Below are 22,828 nucleotides of genomic sequence, written 5' to 3'. Positions count from 1 at the left end.
TCCTAAATCAGAAAGTTGATGTTCGTCTTGTATACAGTACTTGTCATCTGATATGCTCACACAGTCCAATATTTCAATCATTTATTAATTACAGTTATTTTTGAGACTGGTTGATGAAATGACAGTTTACACAGCATGCAGATGTTGAGTGTTGCGTCAAGGCATCAGTACCTCAGTGTATGGTGATGTGTGTTGGGGAAGACTTGGCATGTGTCGCCCTGATGTGGGAAGTAGCTTGCTTGAGTTACCCGTCAAGTCTATTTTCACAAATCATTGTTGAATCTTCTGCAGCTGGGCACAAGTTTTTCTCTCTCTCTACATCTCTTTAGATGTGCGAACTTAAATATTATCTGAACCTGAGACCAATTGACGAGTCCTTAAATTTTGCATGTTGATGTGCCTTCAGTTGGGTGGGAAGAATTCCTCAATACTGGCTTAGGACGACGAGTTTCCTGAAGTAAATATATTTTCTACTTACAGTTGTCCATTGGGAAAGTTACAAATTATCTGAATGGATTCCCAGAATTTCTAGTTAGTGTTTTCACTTTTAAAGTTAAACTGTTGCCTTTAAGCTAGTTGCCCCCCAAAAAATGACATATTAATCTTCATTTTTATAAAGCTCATTTGAGAAATGCGCATTATAGTATTGAGTACAACTTGCAACAATTACTACTTAACAAAACTAAGGAGTTGTATTAAATGAACTTGATTATCATCAATATAAATTCCATTACAACAATTGATGCTTATTGTCTTAATGAATTATGAGAATTGTAAAAGTTCATTGACAGTTCAAAGATCAACAGAGAACCCATGTTATACATACTGTACATGTTATTCCTCCGGTCCACTATGTGTACGACCGTTAGCATGAGACTGTCATACAAATGTCCAGTTAAAAACAGATGTTACTTATTCACAATCTGCCACCTGTCTGTGTGCACATAAATTTTAGTGCCAGGTACAGTACAGTACGTAGTTGCATTTTGCCGAGCAACTTTGACATTTTGATGCTGATGGTGGTATTTGCCGAAGAAAATATTTTTTTTGACCTTGATGTGGCATTCCGAGATCAAGGTGAAACCGTTATATCTTGCCCATCTACAGTGTCTCCTTCTGTCCACTGTATGTGTGACCTTTATGTGGGAGTTCATCAGTTGTTGCTGGGCAGCTTCCCGACAGTGTGATGGACACATGAGTGGGTGGAACTTCCTTATAAAGTACAGTACTACATGAGTTGTAAAATTAAATCTTAAACTGGATCAACTGTTGAGTGCAAATTATCTAAATCAATCTATATAATGGACCACAAATTGTATAAGTTCAGTGCCCATCACAGTTCAGTAAATATAATGATACCATTAGGCCATCCTTGATAAATAGTTACAAAATTCATGTTTTCTGTGAATTTTACGTGTTGTAGATCACTGGAAGATGTTGTGCTTAGCAGTGTAACTGGCAGATGGTAGCTGATTAATGTTTTTATTCCCATGGCTTTACCATTAACCCTACAATTATTGTGGTTACACACTCGTGTGCCCTCTGGCCATTACGTAGCCAATAGCATTGACACACAGGTGCGTTGAGGTTTTAAAAGGCCCGTGTCTGCATATTCCACGGCAACCAGTAGTGCATTCTCAGATACCCGAGTGTTTATCACCCCCGCCACTGGCCGCCAGAGACCACCTCGCGTTACCAGCGCCCTGTGCTGCGGTGAGTACATCCTTTACCATTTCATTTATTATGTCTTTCCATGGAAATGTCTTATTTTCATTTGACATTGATGGAGGTACAATATATTACATTAAACACCACCAGTACTTGGTGGTATAGTGCTGTACAGTACTAGGGGAGGGGGAGATGGGTGTACAGAGAGCAGGACCACCTCCCTCTTTACTTACTTCCTTTGTTTCTGCACTTTACCCACCCACCCAGTGTCTCAACAACTATCACTTTCTCTCGTCTAGTATGCTGTTACGCACCTCTTCAGAGTTCTCTCTGTCAGGCGGTCACTTCTCCAAACTCCCACAGTGATTCTGAAACTTTGTCTGTTAAGTCTTGATCTGTCCCTTTTATCACCTCGGCCTCATTTCACACAAGCACTTTATCACACACTCCTTAGTCTCTATTAATCTTAGGGGGTCATTTGCTTCTCTTCTTCATTACTTGTTGCTAATCTCGACTTTTTTTATTTCCCTTAAGTTGAATGTGAGTCTCAATCCCTTAGTACAATACATACATCTTCCAGCTGTTCTTTATTGTTAAACCACGTTACACAGCAGTCCTCCTCCTCCTCTACCACCTCCTCCTCTACCACCTCCTCCTCTACCACCTCCTCCTCCTCCTCCTCCTCCCAGCAGCATTCTCACTTAACATTCTTGTCTTGGGAAACGTCATCAACTATACTGTATACTACACTTTCAATCCCGCCAGTTTACTCTCAGTAACTTCACAGCGGCGTCAGTGTATGGTAATGCCCGACCTCCCACTTATTGTCATCGCAGGTCATGTTTTGTTCTACTGTTGTCCATTCTGGCTTTATTTTATTTACTTATCTTATTTTTTTACAATTTAATCTATTGATACGAAATAACAAATGATATCGCACTCACTCACTTGTCTTTCCACATACAGTACTTGTCATTCTACACACCTGTCAGTCCACACTCCTGTCATTCCATACACCTGATATTCCACACACCTGTCTTTCCACCCCTGTCTTAGCCTCTAATTCAGCATTATTTATACAGTATTACCCTCCACCAGTGTCACCTTATTTAGCACACAGTCTTTTGTGTTGACTTATTACCATAGTTTATTAGGAGGCTCATATTTCATCCTGTATATCTTCAACTACGACTCCTACCTTGTTCTCCATCTGCATTTCTTGTTTCAAACCATCAGAATCTCTTATGTCAATCAATCATTCGTCCATTCTTCTTGTTTCAAACCGTCAGAATCTCTTATGTCAATGAATCATTCGTCCATTCTTCTTGTTTCAAACCATCAGAATCTCTTATGTCAATCAATCATTCGTCCATTCTTCTTGTTTCAAACCGTCAGAATCTCTTATGTCAATGAATCATTCGTCCATTCTTCTTGTTTCAAACCGTCAGAATCTCTTATGTCAATGAATCATTCGTCCATTCTTCTTGTTTCAAACCGTCAGAATCTCTTATGTCAATGAATCATTCGTCCATTCTTCTTGTTTCAAACCGTCAGAATCTCTTATGTCAATGAATCATTCGTCCATTCTTCTTGTTTCAAACCGTCAGAATCTCTTATGTCAATGAATCATTCGTCCATTCTTCTTGTTTCAAACCGTCAGAATCTCTTATGTCAATGAATCATTCGTCCATTCTTCTTGTTTCAAACCGTCAGAATCTCTTATGTCAATGAATCATTCGTCCATTCTTCTTGTTTCAAACCGTCAGAATCTCTTATGTCAATGAATCATTCGTCCATTCTTCTTGTTTCAAACCGTCAGAATCTCTTATGTCAATCTGTCATACTACTGACACATGATCTAGTAGGCCTCTCCCCCACACATCTCTCTTTCAAAACCTACACTAAGTATCATGTCTTTTATATTTTTCTAACTAGAATTATTTTAAATCTGAGGCCACCAGTTATCTAGAGAGCATTATACAGAGAATCACTTGTCTCTGCATGGACTCCACCACAATGCCAGGGGCCACCTTACTGAGTCTTTGGGGGGGGTCTTTGGGTCGAGGTTATGATTCGAAGGACCGTCTGAATTCGTGGATGGTCTTGAAATTACGGACATTCAAGAAAATATCCGCTAGAGGGATGAGTTTAAGCGATGGGTCTTTACAAAGGACCGCTCGACTTCATTCTGAATGTCGATGAATTTTTATAAATCTCCTGAGCCACTTTGAGTCACCTATCTTTGCTTTACTGTATGGGGAAACTAGATACTGTACTTTGGGAAAACTGTTCCAATACAGTATATTGTTTTTGGCCTTAATGTCAGCAGTGTTAAGTAGTAAGGTATTGCTTTAGGAATAGATCTTGTGATTTTGGGAAGAAGATCCAAGTTTTAATGTCTTAACTTAGTGTAGTGTCAGCTGGATCAACACCCACCATCACCTAGGTTGTACTGTACTGTCCTTGTATTGGGAATGGTCATTTTGCAACCATTGTATCTTGGCCCTACAGTATGTTAGTTTTGTCTTGTTGCAGTGATATGAATGATTGCATGGGTGAAGCAAGTTGTAAACCAGATTGAGAGGCAGTGTATATATTATCACACTAGGGGAGGAGGTCTTGAGAGGCAGTGCAGATGTTGTCACACTAGGGGAGGTCTTGTTTATAGCTATTATATGTATGCGTTAGTGTTGTCCTCTGTTTAGTCACGTCCGTCACACAAAGAACTGAATATTGTAGGGTTATAGTCAATATCTAAATCCATGAGCCATGTCTTGGTATTCCTCATAAGATGGGTCATGTTTTAGGTAGAAATTTAGATCATATTGTAACAGTCGATTACAGTTGTAATACCAATCACAGCTGGGGTGCAGAGTAGGCATAGTCATAGTAGGTTGAGATGCCATTTTCAGAGGGTTATGATGTTTGTGTTTAGTAATTAAAACAAAACCATTAGCGTTGAAATATCTATCCAAACAGAAGATAGGACTCTAAAATAAACTGAACCCTGTATAGTAAATCCTTTATGGTAGACTGGAAGGTATTGGAAGTTGAGGGGTAAGTTTGGTGAATAGGATACACTTGATGTTGGTTCTTAAACTGCCCAACATCCCTGTGGCAGGATGACTTGGTGTGTGGGTGCTCCTCCCTCTTGAATATACTGTTCCTGTGCATTCTCAGACTCAGCACTTGCATCACATACATTATACATTGGCTATAAAGTGCAGTCCTTCAGAGCCAAAAGTATGGTAGACCCTTGCCATTCGTGAGTTTGCGATTTGCTATTTCGACGATTCGTGGTAAGCAGACGGTGGCTATGATGGCTAGCTTGAAAGCTTTTTCCCGCAGCACGACGAGTCACCCCGCGCAGCATCTCGTGTTGTACTCACAAAACTTTAGTGTTTCTGTGTGAAATGGGCTCCAAAAGACTGCCTAGTGTCAGTGCTACTGATGCTAGTGGAGTGAAATATAAAAGGCATAAGTCAGTGATGATCCTGACAAAGAAAATATTATTATTAGATGAGTTAAAAGAGTGGATGAGTGCTGCCGGGGCTGGTCAGTTGTGCACTAAGGCAGTATAAGTTGTTATTCACGGTTTTGCCAATTCGCGTCAATTCGTGAATGGTAAGGGTCAACTGCACTGTACAGTGACCCCTCGTTTAACGAACGCCTCGGTTTACAAAATTTCGGTTAACGAACTGCCTTCCATAAGGATCTTCAATTCGGTTAACGAACAAAAATTCGGTTAACGAATTTCTTATGAACCGACCTCAACATGTTTTCGATTGCACTGACCGGGCAACCAGCTTTAGTATCAGTCCCCCAATACATTAATCGGTTCTAGGGATTAAATTCCTTACTATTTTAGTAAATATCAAGAAGTTTATACTATTCAATAATTTTAAAAGTTTAATATTCAATTTTTTAGTCATTTTAACAATTATTGAACATAATTGAAGGTAAAGTGACTAGTTCAATGCGCGGCATCCAGCCTCTTAACACAGCAAACAGGCGTTAGTCTCTCTCTGTTTTCAGTGGAGGTAACATCTTGCTTGAGACTCTCTTCAACTAAACGCTTTTTTTCTGTGTTTCCAAGCAAATTATTGGTCATTTTGAAATATATTTTACATATTGACAATATATAATGCAGTGCAGTGTTGATTTAAAGAAAATAATCTTGAAATACACCAAGAGAACTAAAATTTTATGGGTGAAATGGTGCCATGGGGTGACTTCTCTTCTTCCTTCTCCTCCACCCCCATTCTAATTCCCATCGTCATCATCCAGGAGCCTTCTACATACACACCTCAAAGTAAGTGAGCTTTTCTACCATTTTTGTTGAATTTAGGAAATTTTCGGTGAGCTGGAACCAATTACCCAAAAACCCATTGAAACAATGGTTTCGGTTAACGAACTTTTCGGTTAACGAACGACCTTCTGGAACGGATTGAGTTCGTTAACCGAGGGGTCACTGTACAGTATATAGAACATACATCTACTCTTGTTCATTGTATTGTTATTTATTCATTTATATATTTATTTTTAGACACTTTCTTCTGAGGTTGTGTTTTTTTAAGTGTCAGAGTCTGTCTTTTTACTTTACAAAATGAAATAGATACACATTGTAATTACCTTCGTGGGTGTTCAGTTTTATTTTCCATTCCTGTTCTGTTTTCCCTTGAGTTGTAGTTTTAGATTTATACCCATAGTTCTGGTTATGGTTTAAACAGTGGCTGTGTCATGTCAAGTGTGGGGGTCCTCTCTGAACTGAATAAAATTGTCTGGCGATAGCTAAATAAAATATTAAAAGTGGCGTCCCCGTAGTGAAAGGGTTCAAGGAATATACAGTACTGTAGTATATACAGTTTACAATTTTTACCTTACAGGATCCTAGAAAACAACTTAAGATTATCAGACTGGATTGAACTGTGAATAAATTCTAGTTAATTTATGGCAAATAATGTGAACCTGAACAATTGACAGTAGATATTAACCCATTAAGACCAGACAGGGATTACACAGTAGCCCTCCATCAGCTTGGTCAATATAATACTGTACCAAGAATATATATAAGGACTTAGGTGGAGTTAATAATCCTTGGTGTCCTGGTCTAGAATAACATTATTGGTTCTGTATTTAAGGGTCATACTGTATACATATACTGTATGTACATGTAAATGAAGTTTGTCCTACAGTACGTATTATATAATGACCTTAATATTTGGGTCCACCACTGAAATAACATCATCTGGTTGTTACAGATGCAGTCGCGAGTGTGCTGTTGGCATGATATGTTTAGAAAGTTTGTAGTTTAAGATGATCTGCTTTAGAACTATGATGCTTTAAGTCATTGTTGAAGAATCGTGTCCTGATGTATATGTTGTACTGTAAGAAATTATTTGGGTACTTCTTCAGTTATACATTTTTATTTAGATTATGTAGTTTCTGGTTCATCCAGACAATGACGGAAGTTTATGAAGGAAAAGATTCCACCAGTGACATGCGTCTGTCAGAAGATTTAATACTTTAAGGTGCAATAACACTTTATTTTTAGGCAGATGAGTAGTTGCTAGGACACATTTTTTTATTGTGCAGTACAGTATTGAGTATCATCGGTCAGTGACCTTGTTTTAGCCCCCTAGAGCTGGTCAGTTATTTCTTGGGTGAAATGTTATCTGTTAGAGGTGATTTATCATTACTTGGTGCATGTTGCATGAGTTAGTACTGTATAGTCTACAGTTGAGGTAAGTACTGTATATTGAGTAAGCTGGTGATGTTGTAAAAGGGGGACTAACTCACATAAAAGTTTCTATATATACTGTACTGTATACTACCTGGGAGTATGTACCTAGAACAATTTAATGATTTTGTGTGTGTTTTGTAAGTTACAAGACTTGTGTACACTGCTCAATGCCCTTAGCAGCTGAAGCACCGAACTCTGTAGCGACAATACTGTAGGTTGATGGCCAGATTTATCTTTTATGGGAGGTTTATGAAAGAAGACACTATATCCTGTTTGGTATTGTGAAGGTAAGTGTACAGCATTACTCCAGTGAATGCCCTTGTGTTCAGCTGTTCAAATTGTGAGACTATTCACTGTATCTTCTGATTACTTGCTACATGAAAGAAAAGGCTTGGATTATATGCATGAGGGAGGAAAAGCATCTCATTATCGTTGATAATTATTTTGTTCAATGATGTTATCAACCTTATACAGGTAGTGCTGTTTTTTGGCTGTACAATTAGATACTGTATTTTTCCCATTAAAAATTTGAGACGTGTGTGTTGGTTAGTACTGTATATAATCCCTCTCACTCCACGAAGTACCTCACTTCAAGAGCATTAACAAAATTTGGCTAAAAGTCAGAGGGACAATAGTGAAGTGATTTACTCTCAACATCTGAATTAATGATAAAAATCAATGCAACAGCACTGACTGTAAGACCTACATTTGCATGCAGTATTTCTAATGGGGTGCAGCTGCTGAGTGCCTACTGTACTGTGCTGCTGTTTGTGCATCGGCCACCCCCTCCACTCAGCTGTTGAATAGGAACCTGATTTTGGAGTTGAAGTTATGAAGACAATTGAGTAGAGTTTTGTCCACACTGCCTCCTTGTGTACCAAAGGTTTAGTGTTCAGAGTAATGTATTATATTGGCACACTACCAAATGTACACTTGTCATTAGCAAGCAGAATGCATATTTCATTGGCTATGCAAACTTTTTCTACTTAATGCAACTCAGAATCTACCCCCAGTACCAGTGTTAGGCTAAGTGTCTGCTATGTTGGGACTGAAACCCCCTGAACACAGTGCATTAAGAACGTAAAGTATGGGAAGTTGTGGAATACCAGTCTGATTTAGTGATTTCTTCCCCCCCCACCATTCCCCTTCAGTATACCAGCACCTCATTTAGTTAATAAGATAAGAAGGATATTAAACAACTTAGCCTCTGGTCTTGAGTCTGTTTAGAGTTGAAAATCCTGTTATTTAAGTTATACCATTAGTCCTTAGCTGTAATAGTCCACTCTGCAGGCAGTTTTAATGACTAAGCTGAGAAGAAAATACCTGCCTGCACCCCAGTTCAATCATGTCATGGACTTGCCCGCGGCTTGCACATCCAAGCTTCAGGAAAGTTGACAAAAGACTGCTGCATATCCTACTCACTATCGCTCATGGACCTTAAGTCCAAGGCAGGTTTATGGGATTGAACCTTGTCAATGGCCCGTCTGATTTGACTGGTGAACCACTGACTAGAATTTTAATTGGTTTGCTTTATCATCTTCCTCCCTGGTCACCTCACTAGGTTTGGGTGTTCATTCTGATTCACCTTTTTAAAATTGCTCCATTAGTGTGTCTTTTTAAAACTGTTCCACGAGTAAACTTTTTCAGACCATTTGGTATCAGTTGCCAACAATGTAAGTACATATCTGTTCAACTTTGTCTTGACAACCAATGAACTCACTAAAAAAAACTATCTCCCATTGGACAACATTGTAACAAACTATAAGATAAGTGGAAAAAATTGGAATGAGTTAAACAAGGGATGGTACCAATATAAATAGTGTTTATACCATGCAGTGTATTGTGGTAATAATATTACTGTATTTATCTTCACTCCAGGTGTGTTTACTAAGATGTTCATTCATAACATAACCATGATTTTTTTTTTCCCCAACAGAGGTGAAGACTCGTATGTTGTTAAAGGAACTTCATCCCTCGACTGTGATGATTCATTTGAGAGGGTCAGCGACTGCTCCATGGAAAACAATCGTTCCAGTCCCTCCTCGCCGGTTTCGTCAGTAGACGAGAAGCTTACGTTACTTCACGATGACGAATCTTCAAACATCAGTCTGCCTGCCCAAAGGTATGACAGTCACAGTGTTATGAGTTTTTATCCACTCCTTGCTCTCCCAGCTAGAGTAAGTGTTAACAGTTTTTACCATTCAATAATAACCTTTTATGTCTTCACTCACATATTAATGCCTTTTGTTCTTTGTGAAAGTATCCTAAATCTTTAAACACATCTTAGTATTAGTGTGAAATACTCAAATTGATAAGGTTTGAAACTATTTTAGCTCATAGTTTAGCATTGTAACTAAAGGGAAATGAGTGCATGCAGCAGGTGCTAATTTTGAGGAATAGAATAATACATTACATAGAGTGTGAGACATTGTAAACCACGATACAGTGTTGCTTTTAATAAACATTCGAATGTGTCAAGATCACATGAGGTAGATACGATTTACTTAATATTTCTTTCACTTGGTATGAAAAGGATGAGTTAAATATATTTAGATTTTTTAATGTATTTTATAGCCATACCACATTAGGAACACACACACACACACACACACACACACACACACACACACAGCAGAGTGATACTCTTGTTCATGAAGATGCAGTATTGGATGGATGACTCCCAAGGGAAACTATATCATCCAGGGCAACATGCCACTGTGCCTTGGTCTACTGTAGTATTTCCTAAACCTTTCACCACACCTGTAGTGTGTGCACTCAAACTTTGCAACAGAAGCTTGAGGTCAGTTTGTAGCAAGGCAGCTGATTGTCTAGTGGACATACACATCAAGAATCAATACAGTTTTTTAGTATTTAATATACAGTATTATATTTATATTTATATTTTGATATTTTAAGGGATAATATTTTTTCTGTGTTGATCTGATAATTTCCTCAATTGTGGAAGCAAAAATTAACTTGTGAAGCTTCCGGTAACGTAAATATCTTGAGAACATAAATGAGCTCAGGGACTTTAGTAAACTCTCCCTTGCTGCTTGATGCAAAATTGGGAGAGGATGTTGCTGAAATTTTGTAATGTTTTTCATGTTCTCTTTTGTTGTTTCTGTTACCAGTGAGTTTCACAAGTTAATTTTTGCTCCCCAAGTGCAGAAATTACCAGATTAAGACAGAAAAGTTATTACTGTACCTCGATACACCGGACTAATTGGGGTGGCAGATCCCAGTCTGGAAAAAGCGAAAAAAAAAAGTGATTATGGGGGGAGGGGGTGGGTCTGACATAATCCTGCTTATCTGGCCTGTTACTATAAAATCAGACATAAGTCTGGGTGTCAACAACTGTTTTCACTGATAAGATTGTTTTGTATTGTAAATGATTATATGTAAGTATTGGCAGCCACAGACTGCATGAAAGTCACTTAAACGTCCTTTTTGCCTCATGAATAAAGAAAAAACACAAACTGGCTAGACTGATGCTGGATTTTCAGGGTTTGCTGTATAGCAAAATATACCCCTTCCTGAGCGGACAGGGTTAACATTGTTTTACATTAAATTTATTTTTCCATATATGTAAGAACTCATCTTTTGTATGCCACCAAAGTTTGCAACTGCTGATACACTGTTCTGCCCAGAGATTTTTTGGGCCCCTACTCTCATGCCCACTCAGCTTCTGTTTTAGCAAGTGTTAAGGTTTCCTCTGGGGAGTTTGGGTAATTTATTTGTGTGGCTTTGGGGTATACAGTACTCCACAAAATAACATGCTGACCAAGGCAGGTTAGTGTGTACCCATCACACTTTAATCAGGTTTCTTATGGCTGGATCCACCAGGGTTTGACCATCCAGTTGGTTCTCACCTTAAACACACCTATTTTAACCTTACTAGCACTGTGAAGGGGGTGTGATAGTCAGGTGGGTACAGCTGTCGCCTCCTGTCCTGAGGGTTGCTGGCTCATATCTGGGCACCTCCCGGTCCACAGAGCCGTGAATGAGTACCTAACTGTAGTTGGGTGAGAAGTGCAGCGTCGGCCACACTGCCTCCTTGTGTACTGAAGGCTTAGTATTCAATGTGCTGTATCTACGCTGCCCCTAATGGGACTTCAGGCCTGTGGAATTTACTTTCACTCCTTTGAGACCCATACACACTGTATATATACAGTACTTGTACATGTTTAGTTGTTTGTGTGTATTTTTACATACTTTTATATATATGATTGTACTGTATGAGTGCTCGACAAGATGCTTAAAACAGAAGGACTCGGCTAGAGCAGTTCCAGGTGCACATTGCCAGTTTAACTACAGTTTAAATATTATAAATATTTATAGAGGTACTACAGTACTTCAACCAGTGGACCAAATTTTCTTGCTGCCACTTTTAATCCACAAATCAACATTAAGAATATAAGAAATTAGTCAAATATTTTCCATTAACTACAGCTGCTCCCCGACTTACGACGGGGTTAGGGACCAACATCCAGGTCGTAAGTCGGAAATGCTTAAATAATACATAGAAAATCTAAAATGGGGGGTCTCTTTATCTTCTCAGCACCACAAAACACTCACTTTTTAAGCTTCCCAGCCATTTTTAAGTGAATTGCAGATGAAAATTTTGTCTGTTTACTGACTTTGGGACTTGAAAATACGTAATTTGACAAAATTTTGGTACGACTGAGGCAGGTCGTAAGTGCGGGTGGACGTAAGTCGAGTAGGTCGTAAGTCGGGAGGAGCTGTATTGAATTCTATCCTTGTGGTAAATCTTGAGTCATGCCCAAATTCTCTTATGAAATTTAATAGTTTCCTGTTAATTAATTTAACCTTATCACTTTACAAAAATTGTATCAGAAAAACATTGCTACTTTTTAAACATGTTCATATAATGTAAAAGTTATCAACAATATGCACTTATCATATTCCACTGAAAAATAAGAGTTTCCAAATAGGATTAGAGAGCGATAAAGTCTATTTTAAGGCTTCATGGTGACACAGTAGTTGAGTGAGCACCACCCAGAAGTGCAGTAGCACGAGTATGGGATACTGTACGACCCCAGCGCCGCCGGTCTTCCTCGTGTTGCTCTCCAAATACTATAGTACACTTTTCAAAATGAGTGAATTTGAGTATTTCTTAAGTTAGAACTCAAATTCAATCTAATTATGAAAGGTTTATTTCCTAACCAAAACACAGTAGAACCACCTTTCCAGATAGCCAGAGCTCTAGGCTTACTGCCTGGTACTCTCTCCATGTTTCAGTTGGACAATCAAATGTCATCAAGCACCTGTTCTTGTTATCATCAGTACAGTTTCATTTAAGTTTCCCTACTAGAATTATATAAATGTCCATTTTATAATAACTTCAGTATCATGTTAGTTAGTCTGAATTCATGACCAATTATGAATGAATAAAATCGTCACATTGCATCCTCTAACTGCAGGGAAGTATGAAGGGGTCTGTTTACCTCTGGACACCTTGCTGAGGGGTTTAAATCTTATTTAAGATCGCTTTTTTATCAGCTCTTTAAAATGGTTGGTGTTGGGAAATCTTTTCAAGTTAGTGTTTGCTTGCCACTATAAACATGGCAGTCTAGTTTTGAAACTTCAGATAATGGAAAAGGGCAGCTACACAGCACTGTACAGTAGTCAGTTCACTAGAAGCTTCCACCTGAGGCTTAGTACTGTATCAGTTTGTAGCAAGGCAGCTTTTTGGTTGGTTGGAAGAACTGCAAGTGATTCTTCAGGTATCCTTCCACCAACCAATCAGCTGCCTTGCTACAAACTGACCCTAGGCCTCATTGAAAGCTTAGAGTGAACAGACAAAAGTATTTCACATAAGCGTGCAGGTTTTCATGGTACAGTATTAATCTTCAGTAATGGAAAGATATCTGCAGCTGTAACTTACATTAACCAAGTCTCTAGTCCCAAGAACACAGCTTTTGCATTTATACACTATAAGGCACCTTGATGAGAGTGAGGGTATTGATGAGTTAGTTGTGGAGTGAAGAGAATATGTGAAATACAGCATCATGGTAGGTATTTGACATTGCTACATGTGTGTAAAAATGTAATACAGTAAGTGCTTATGAAAAGATGGATGGATGGTTTGAATATCTGAAAGTGGGGTTAACTGTTGAATTGGTGAGTTTAATGTTAATGTATGTAAATTCTCTCCATTATAAAGGAAGATTTATTTATTTATTTTTTAAGTATACTGTGGTTACCATACAGTACATTTTGGTATATTATTGCAATGCGTTGGTAATTACCTTCATTCATCGCTTTTTATAATAAAAAATCAGTAATTACTGTACATTAGGTTACTTACTTTAGTGAAACTTGTATGTTGTGACAACACTACTGTATCTTAAATATGCCAATTTAATGCGTTTTCTCCAAAATTCACAGGTTAGATGAATTTATTGGTAACCAGATATTTTCAAAGCAATATTCTTAGACATTTGGATCTACTTTTTTTGCATTTTGGCAGATTAATTTAGTTAGGGTAACAAATATTGTAAGATGACCTTAAGGATCCTGCAACAGTATTATGAGTGTTGACTCTGCCAGTGAGTTTGACAACGATGAACAAATACTGTAGGTTGTTCTTTGGTTATATCCCCAGGACAGGTATACCTCAATTTATCATAAGGTTGCATTCCTCAAAACCATTGTAAATTGAATAATATTTATCCATTGACTACCAATATAAATTAGGGGATACATTCCTCGAAAAAATAATTCTCCAAGTAATGGTGGGAGTCATCTTTTCACCAGCCTCAGTGCATGTTGTCATCTCCAACCTAACATCTAAAGTGATGGCTTTGTGGGTTTACTTACCATTAGGGGTTTTGCTGCGATTTGCATCATAATACACGAAAAGATCAATTACACCCCCCATTAAAATTTTATATATACTTATACTGTATATAAAGAGAGTACTGTATGATTGTTCTTTGACGACAAGTGGATTCGATTGCTGGGAGGAAAAGATATAAACAAGTACATAAATGTAGTGTTATTTATAGTATACTCTGTAATGGTTGCACAAATATGTATATACTGTACAGTAGGTGAGACTGGACGGAGCTTGACAAAAACATTATCAGAACACAAAACAGATGTGTGTAGACATAACACTTCAAATTCTCAAGCTATGCTTCTGGAACAATGTCAACACTTGCCAAAGTGGCAGGGTGCCACGATTATAAATAAAGGGTAAGATAAGGGGATGAGAAAGGCCTGAGAAACAGCATATAGATATTTGTAGAAATGAAATATCAAACCATGGGGAGGATTTCATGTGTTGGTCAGTGAAAGCCGTGGACCCAGCATTGACGTCACTCAGTAAGGTAGTCAGGTCGGGGTCGGTAAATGGCAGCCATTCAGGCATCAACACAACAAGGTGTCCAGAGAGGTGAGGTGCACCTGGGGTACAGAAGTCTCTGACTTCTTCCAGTTGATGTATTCTCTCAGAAAATGGGTTCTGTGTAGCCCAAAACAGTAGAGAAACTTAGTTCTTTCCTGTTGTTTTGTATTGGCAGAATAATGATTTAAATTAACATAAGGAATTAACACTGTTCTGACTTACAAACAGATCAACTAAGGAACAGGGTCCATGAATATAACCTCTTTGTAACTCAGGGACTGTGTGTGTGTGTGTGTTTGTTTGTTTAAAAAAATATTGAATACAACCCAATATATATTGGAAACAGAAATAAAGTTAAAATTATTTAATTTCATTAAAGTGAAGACTGGTAGTTATCATAAATGGAGGTATACCTGTACAGTATATGTGTGGTGATGAAAAATTGAATTTAAATGCCTGAAGAATGAAAGTAATTACAGTTGTAATTACATATGAAAGAAAACAGCAAAATATGATGATGATGTATATTTGCTTAATATGACAGTGCAATCAATCAATAGCTTTGATTAATGCAAAGCAATTTTTAATTACATTAATGCTGCAGGTGGATTTGGAATGCTCAAGAAAATATAGCCGATGTAAATGGAATTTAAAAAAAAAATGGTATATAATTTGAAAGGTCTGTAAAATAATTTTAATGGGAAAATGGTTATTAATTATAAATGTTGACTAAAACAGATGGCCAAGTGAAAGAGTAAAAGATGAGTAACAGGTAAGTTTCCTTAAATGTGTACAAGAGATGTGGGTGGTGGAAATACTTGTTAGTTTCTTACACAGCGGTCAGTAGTACACGGGTCAGGAAAGAAAGTATTGTACAGGACAGCTCGCAAGGAAGCTTAATCTGTATCATGAATTAAGAGTATGACTGGTGAGTTAGGTTTCAGCAACTTAATTTCAGCATCTAAGATCATAAATGTCTTGAAAAGTTATCATTCATGTATAGAAATTATTCAGAAAAAAAAACTGATATGGATTTTCTTGAAAATTTAAATGTACAGTATAGTCTCCATTTACGCGGTCAATTGAACCCGTGGAGGTCCGCGTAAAACGAGAAATGCGTAAACGAAATAACAGAACATATGGATTAATTGAAGTAGAGACTGGGTCGACCCCCAAACTCCACTTTTTCCGACACAATACGTACGTTGTAGTAAAAATAGTATCTTAATTTTATGATGGTATGCACACACATAATATAGAAGAGAAAAATCACTATCACTATTCACAAAGGTTTGCAGGGCCTCCCTGATAAACCCCTCAAAGTCCATATCATCACTGTCACTATCACTGACTTGGGCTGGCTGTGGTTGTGGTGGGTTGCGGGCGAGGCTAGCATTGATGTTGTCGTGATACATCTGGACATACGGCTCCATAATTTTTGACAGAAGGTTATTAGACACTTCATGCCGATGCTTGACTGTGTCTTTGTCAAAGATGAGCATGATTTTCTCCCCCAGCTCGATGACTTCCTTCACATAATCTTGGCTTGGTCCAGGTTCAAGGTTTTTCTGGGGTGGTGGGGGTCCAGCGGAAGCCATTGTGAGGGGAATAGCGGGCACAAGAGAGAACTGTATACGCGGAGACTGAGAACAATGAGAGTGGCCCGGCTAGGTCAGCGACTTCTTCCCTCTGGTGGCAGGGCACGTCATGTTACATTAGACCAATCACAGCTAGCGGCGGAGGGAGGCAAGGATGCGTGACCCAATCACAATCTGATGTCATATGACGTCAGCGATAACGTAAGAGCAACCTAATGCGCACCCCTCCCCGCGAAGCTTCCCGCGTATGGTCAAGAATGGACCGCGTGAATAAAAAAATGGCGTGGCGCGTCTGGACCGCTCACTCCGCTCGCCACATAAATGATGAAATTAACCACATAATTAAAAGAATTTATTCTGGCAAGGTGCCGCGTAAATGACCAAACGCGTAAACAAAATCCGCATAAATCAAGACTATACTGTATATTATTAACATTAAGAGTAATTCTTTACCTTTTGGAGAATTTAGGGAATCGGATATACAGTATAGGGTAGGTCACATAAGCTAAACTGCCAGAACTTTACAAGTTTCATAATTATCACTCACAGTTTTGGATGATAGATACATAATTTGTTTAACTCTGGCCTACATGGTACAAATGACAAGTCCTGTGCAAATGTGCAGGAAGAATAATTTTATTCTTTAAATTTCATTTATTTATTATTTATAGGTGAGCATATCCTTAATTTTTACTCCTTATTTATCATCCTTCTAATTCATCCATATCCTCACTCTTTCTTCTGACTCCTCTTGGTTTTCATCTTGCATGTTATCCATTCTCAATCATACCAAATTAACATGATATTGCTAGATCCAAGTTGTTGCTTTTTATTCAAAACTTCACCATTATCAGTCGATCTCTTTGTCAAGGGTGTAATCTTCTCAAAATAGATGATTTTGTACAGAAGTGATTATGAGAATGGTAGGTGTGAAGGCATTTAAATGTCAAATTGAAGCATGAACAGTGTCCAGGCAGCAGCTTCAGGAGTCTGGCATCTTATCAAATACCATTAGTTTTCCATGGAATGACAAACCTGGTTTCCCTTCTCTAGAGGTAAGTCTTTTACTTACAATTATATTTGGTATTTTAGTTTTTTGTGGAGTGTTCCCAGGAGTGAGTGGGGGGTTGTCCTGTATTCACAGCTACACTGGGTGCTAACTTACCTTTCCCATCTTTGCTCCTCCAGTACTTAATTTTCTTGTCATTATTACACTCTTCGTAACAGCATTCATTTTAAAGTGAGCCCTAAGTATTTCCTTCAGATTATCTCTGCCATAAACATTCTTCATAGCTATTGTACTTATTAAATTTCATACTTTATTCATGTTTTGATATCTTCAAAGTTTAAGTAATCTGTTTTTCCTGCCTACACGAGAGGGCATACAGAATTACCTCTGTCCGTTAGTTCTAAAAAATTAACTTAGTCCTTCACTTTCAATCGGATTGACTTCTAACTTAGCATTGATCTGATATTATATTCAGATGTAAATAATATTAATGCAGAAATTTTTGATAACTTCATGTGATTATGAACTGTATGTAGACAAAGTGCACAACACCAATTAGAAATAATATCAAAAGCCAAGATCAAAGCATTGTTAAGAGTTGTGCTGTCCCTTTAACAAATAGGCTGTACATTGTGGCCATCCAAATCATCAAACACCTCTCAATTTTTGTCGTTTATTTTCCTCAATATGGAGATAATGCAACCAAATTAATTCTCATACATCTTTAATAATGAATGGCTGTAAAGTCAAAATATGGTTCAAGAATATTTGTGTGTCAAGAACATATGCTTCTCGGTTCCATTCAAATAGTTATTGAAAATGTGTAGCATTGGATAAAATTTTAACAGCTTACATGAAGGTATTAAATGTTTTAATATTTGATTCAGAAGTAAGTTGAAAATTGCAGGAAGCAGAAAAATACAGTAGACCTGATATAACACAAGAGGGGGACCAAGAATTGTCACATAATATCAAATCATATCATATTGTTCAGTGTATTTCTGTGGGAAATAAAAGAGTACAGAACCAGAGCCAAAAATATTTAAGATATGTACTATTCTTTCTTACTTCAACACTAATTCCATTATTTCAAACACTTTTTAAACAAATTCTAACTCGCCTTGAGTCTGAACAACTGCTTCCTGGACTGCATTTGTTCAGATTTGAGGTGACTTATGAAGCAATAAAACTAGATGTTGTGAATCATATATCATGTTATGCAGATGGTGCTGACAAGTGTAAGATTTCATCAGATTGATTGATTGTCTGCATTTTATATTAAACCTTTAAAAGTATATTTATTGAATTTAATTAAAAATATTTAAATGTTTCTGAAAGATGTGAAACGTTAAAAATTATTTTATGGTCTTCACTCCACACCTGACCGTCAATATAGCCAACAAGTGGTTAAAAGTTATGGAGAGGATTAGTGAATGTCCACATGATACAGCAGTTGAAGTAGAACTGTGTAATGCATAGGAAGTGTTGTTGTCATTTGTTGAGCTTCATAAAGGGCTGTGGTACCAATTGTTGACAAGCATGGGGAACTTAAGCCCGTCTAAAGCCGATCCATTTGAAAATAATTACATTGAACACTACTACTGATATTTTTCATATTTTTTTTTCTCCCACAATGTTATATTTGACCACTCAACAGCCAAAACTTAAAGTAACTTAGGATGCTGTATTATATCGAAATTGTTGAATTGCGTTATATCGGGGGTCTACTGTATGGTAGTTTTTACAAATGAAAAAAAGTCTCATAAGGATTACCCTCCCAACAGAACCTTTTTAACCCATTCAATATGGGGATGCTACTTTGAATGTTTTATTTAGCTAATGCTAAAGGATTTTATTCAGTAAAGAGATCCCCATACACAAGGGGATAAATATTAAAGGAGTAATATTTTTCCACACCCTCCTGTAGTGAACATCCACTATGGTAAAAGCTTTGTTATACACTACTACTGGAATTTCTACAGTTCCAGACCATCCTGTGCACTAATTAGAACAGTACTGTAATTCTTTACTAATTTTCTAAAAATATTTTCATGGCTGTAAGTTAAGGGTATTAAATAGTTCTTAAGGGTATTAAATAGTCCTTGGCCTTCATCCTGTCGGGTATTATGACATTGTAGCCAAAAATATCTCATCCATCATCCTATTTTAATTTATTTTCCAAAGTGGCATTCTTTCAGGTAAGAAAGGTTAGTAATGAGGTCTTATCTGAAATAAGACATTTTATGGCTTGAACAATCATATTAATTTTAATTTTTTTCTAACTGGATGCAGTATTTTTGGATACTTTTCTAATTTAATGACAATTATTTCCTAAACGGATTTCCATGTAGGACCGATCATGTAGGTAATCATAGTGCAAATTAAATGAATAGCCTTGTTATTAACCTGATCTGGCAATGTTATTATAGTAAATGACATCGTTTATGAAATGGAGCATATTTTACCATACTGTACAGTATACTGTATGAGCTAATTAAATTCAGTAAAAGGAACACATTTTATGTACAGTACAATATACTTATACAATAGACTCTTTACTATCTGCCATGGTTATGACCAGAGGGTTGGAAGATACTTTACCTGTAAGTATGGCTATAGAAATATTAGCTCCCTTTAACATGCATCCTGTAAATTCCTTAAGTATGACGGCAGGGTTGTTAAATTATCGTGGTGTTTGGCAAACCAGCAGCCAGCTCCCCTGAGAGCTATGGCCTGGTGCAGTGTTTTATTATTATTATTATTATTATTTTTATTCACATTTGCTTTGGAGAGTGTGAACAAGTTCCTGGCTAAGATACTGATGAATGTTGAAGTGTTGGCTGCTGATTGTGATCCAAATTTCTCTACGTTTGTGACATCTTTTTTTCTCAGTGCAGCCGACACAAACGTGAAAAATTACTAACATGAAGATGAAGGGGCCTTAATGTATATACAATATATTACAAAAGTTACCAAGTTACCCTGCATTTAAAAATATAATAATTATAAATAGTTGCATTGACAACATGTATTTATATATGTACAATACTGTACAGTATTTTATTGTATTGTGCTGTAGTAAATACATACAGTAATTATAAACTAGTAAATTAAGTTATAAAAAAATGCGGTTTCTAAAATTGTATCGTTTGTTCAGTTTTAAAAAGTATTAATTAGATTTTTTTAACCTTGATCATCTGTTTATTCCACCCTTGATACATATAGAAAGTCTTTGGGGCTGAGTGTACTCCTTTGTTGACAAACACACACTCAGTCACAAAATATACACAAGGCTAATTTTATGGCTGATACTTAACAGTCTGGTGAATAATTGGTATTTGCAGATAGTCAAAAGTCGACTGTATTATTTTTTTCCCCCTCCAGTAGAAAAAACTGAATATGTTATAATTTAGCATTTTGACTACAGAATTATAGCCCATATTTATGCTGTTGGGTGGTTTTTGTTTTTCCACTGCATCTCTCCACACACCCATAACCATTTTTATCTTTTTCTCATTTTGAGTAAGTAAATGAGAATGAGTGAAATGTTATTCATAATAATGTACAGCTGGAACGAAACTGTTGACGTGTACAGATCGTTTATTTTGTTTAAAAGGATTATGAGGAGTATATGTCATGAGCTAATGATTTGCTGGATACACAAATAAGGAGAAATCATGAATGGTATGTTGGAGGTGTATTTGGAGTGGAATTTCTAAGAAGTTCATTGCTTCAAGTTTCAGATAATTAATACCATCAATACACACACTTTTGCTATGAATTTCTTGATATGTTCAGATGATGTAATTGTTTTCTGTGTTGTTTAGAACCCCTGTGGCTGGTTTGATGGTATCTCCAGCAGGCCTTCAACCTGGGAGGCTGACAGAAATGAGTCCTAACAGCTGTATATTTCTCAAGTTGCCAGAAGCAGAGACTCCAAGTGGACACTATGAGTTAGATATCTTAATGGTATCCGACCACGAGGAAGCATTCGATACCTCATAGTTATAACTCCTGGGACCCTAAAGCAGTGATCACAGAAAGATTACTAAAACTTTAAGAAAATTCAGCATTTAAACTCATTATGAAGCTTATTGTAAATATACTGTACATTTAAATGGGAAAGCTGTTAGACAAAAAGAGTTTAAATTTATAAATGGAGGAGTTGTCTTTGCAGGTGAATTATATTTTTTTAGTATGAGATACATGTCCTGTACATTAATTGTATAAATGTAGTATGTAATTATTTAAGAAAAAGTTATATTTTTAACAAATGATGCCACAGCTTTTAGTCTACAGCTGTTCACAAATGCCACTTACTAGATTCATTCATGTTCATTAACAATGTGTTAGACCTTACTGTTGATGTAGAACTGCCAATACCTCTTAAATTGTATATATTATTTAAGCATAACATTCCTTGACCCCAGCATTAGTTTATTGGAGCATTATGTTCCTCAGTACAAATAGTTGATATATAATTCAAAATCATGTATTAACGCTGGTCTCACAAAAGTATGTATTTTCACTTAATGTAGATATGAAATAAACTTGTTATAATGGTTGGATAATTTGTGAAGTTATTCATCATTGTATGTTCTCTAAGTGAAGAGAAGGTACTGAAGTTGCAAACTGGATACTGGAGACATCTTGTTTGATGCCTGGATCTGTGGATCCTATTTTCTAGTCTTAAAAATCAACCTCAGTGTGAAGCTCAAATTAAGACTTATGTAATAGCATTTTCATTGCAGATAGATTTTATATGGATCAATATTATATTGATTAGATTGTCGAAGTTTAGTGTAAGAAGCTGTTCTTCTGTCAGTAAAGTTTTATAGTATAACTTAATATCATTCCTCATCCCAAACAAAAAATGTAAAGTATCACACATGTAAAATTGGATTTATGAAAATTTTTCACAATGTCTGGATTTACGCGGTTTTTGTTAATGCATTTGGTCATTTACACGGTGCCTTGCCAGAATAAAATGTTTGAATTACGCAGAAAATTTCATCATTTACCCGGCGAGAGGCTGGAGAGGTCCATACGCGCCACACCATTTTGTACTCACACGGTCCATTCTTGACCATACACGGGAAGTGGTGCGGGGAAGGGTACGCATTAGGTCACTATTACTTTATCGCTGACATCATATGACGTATCAGATTGTGATTGGGTCACGCATCCTTGCCTCCCTCCGCCGCTAGCTGTGATTGGTCTAATGTAACATGACGTGCCCTGCCACCAGAGGGAAGTCGCTGACCTAGCCGGGCCAGTCTCATTGTTCTCAGTCTCCGCGTATACAGTTCTCTCTTGTGCCCGCTATTCCCCTCACAATGGCTTCCGCTGGACCCCCACCACCCCAGAAAAACCTTGAACCTGGACCAAGCCATGGTTATGTGAAGGAAGTCATCGAGTTGGGGGAGAAAATCAATCTCATC

General features: G+C 37.2%; 1 protein-coding gene across 3 annotated transcripts in view; it reads left to right on the top strand.

The window, feature by feature from the left end:
• The window catches only part of LOC121869648 (protein timeless-like), an 89,591-nt gene extending 67,361 nt beyond the window's left edge, over positions 1 to 22,230 (top strand). For 2 of the 3 annotated variants that reach the window (XM_042371176.1, XM_042371177.1), the window contains 2 exons: positions 9,348 to 9,533; positions 21,215 to 22,230. In XM_042371176.1, coding sequence (XP_042227110.1) covers positions 9,348 to 9,533; positions 21,215 to 21,392 — 364 coding nt within the window. In that variant the 3' untranslated portion in view covers positions 21,393 to 22,230. Of the gene's footprint in view, positions 1 to 9,347; positions 9,534 to 21,214 lie in introns of those variants that run through there. The other variant, XM_042371178.1, reaches the window with a different exon arrangement.
• The last annotated feature ends 598 nt before the right edge of the window (positions 22,231 to 22,828 follow it).

Source organism: Homarus americanus, unplaced genomic scaffold (genome assembly GCF_018991925.1).
Source record: "Homarus americanus isolate GMGI-L3 unplaced genomic scaffold, GMGI_Hamer_2.0 scaffold23578, whole genome shotgun sequence".
Lineage (NCBI taxonomy): Eukaryota > Metazoa > Arthropoda > Malacostraca > Decapoda > Nephropidae > Homarus > Homarus americanus.
The sequence above is the reverse complement of the archived record's forward strand: the minus strand, read 5'-3'. Positions and strand labels throughout refer to the sequence as shown.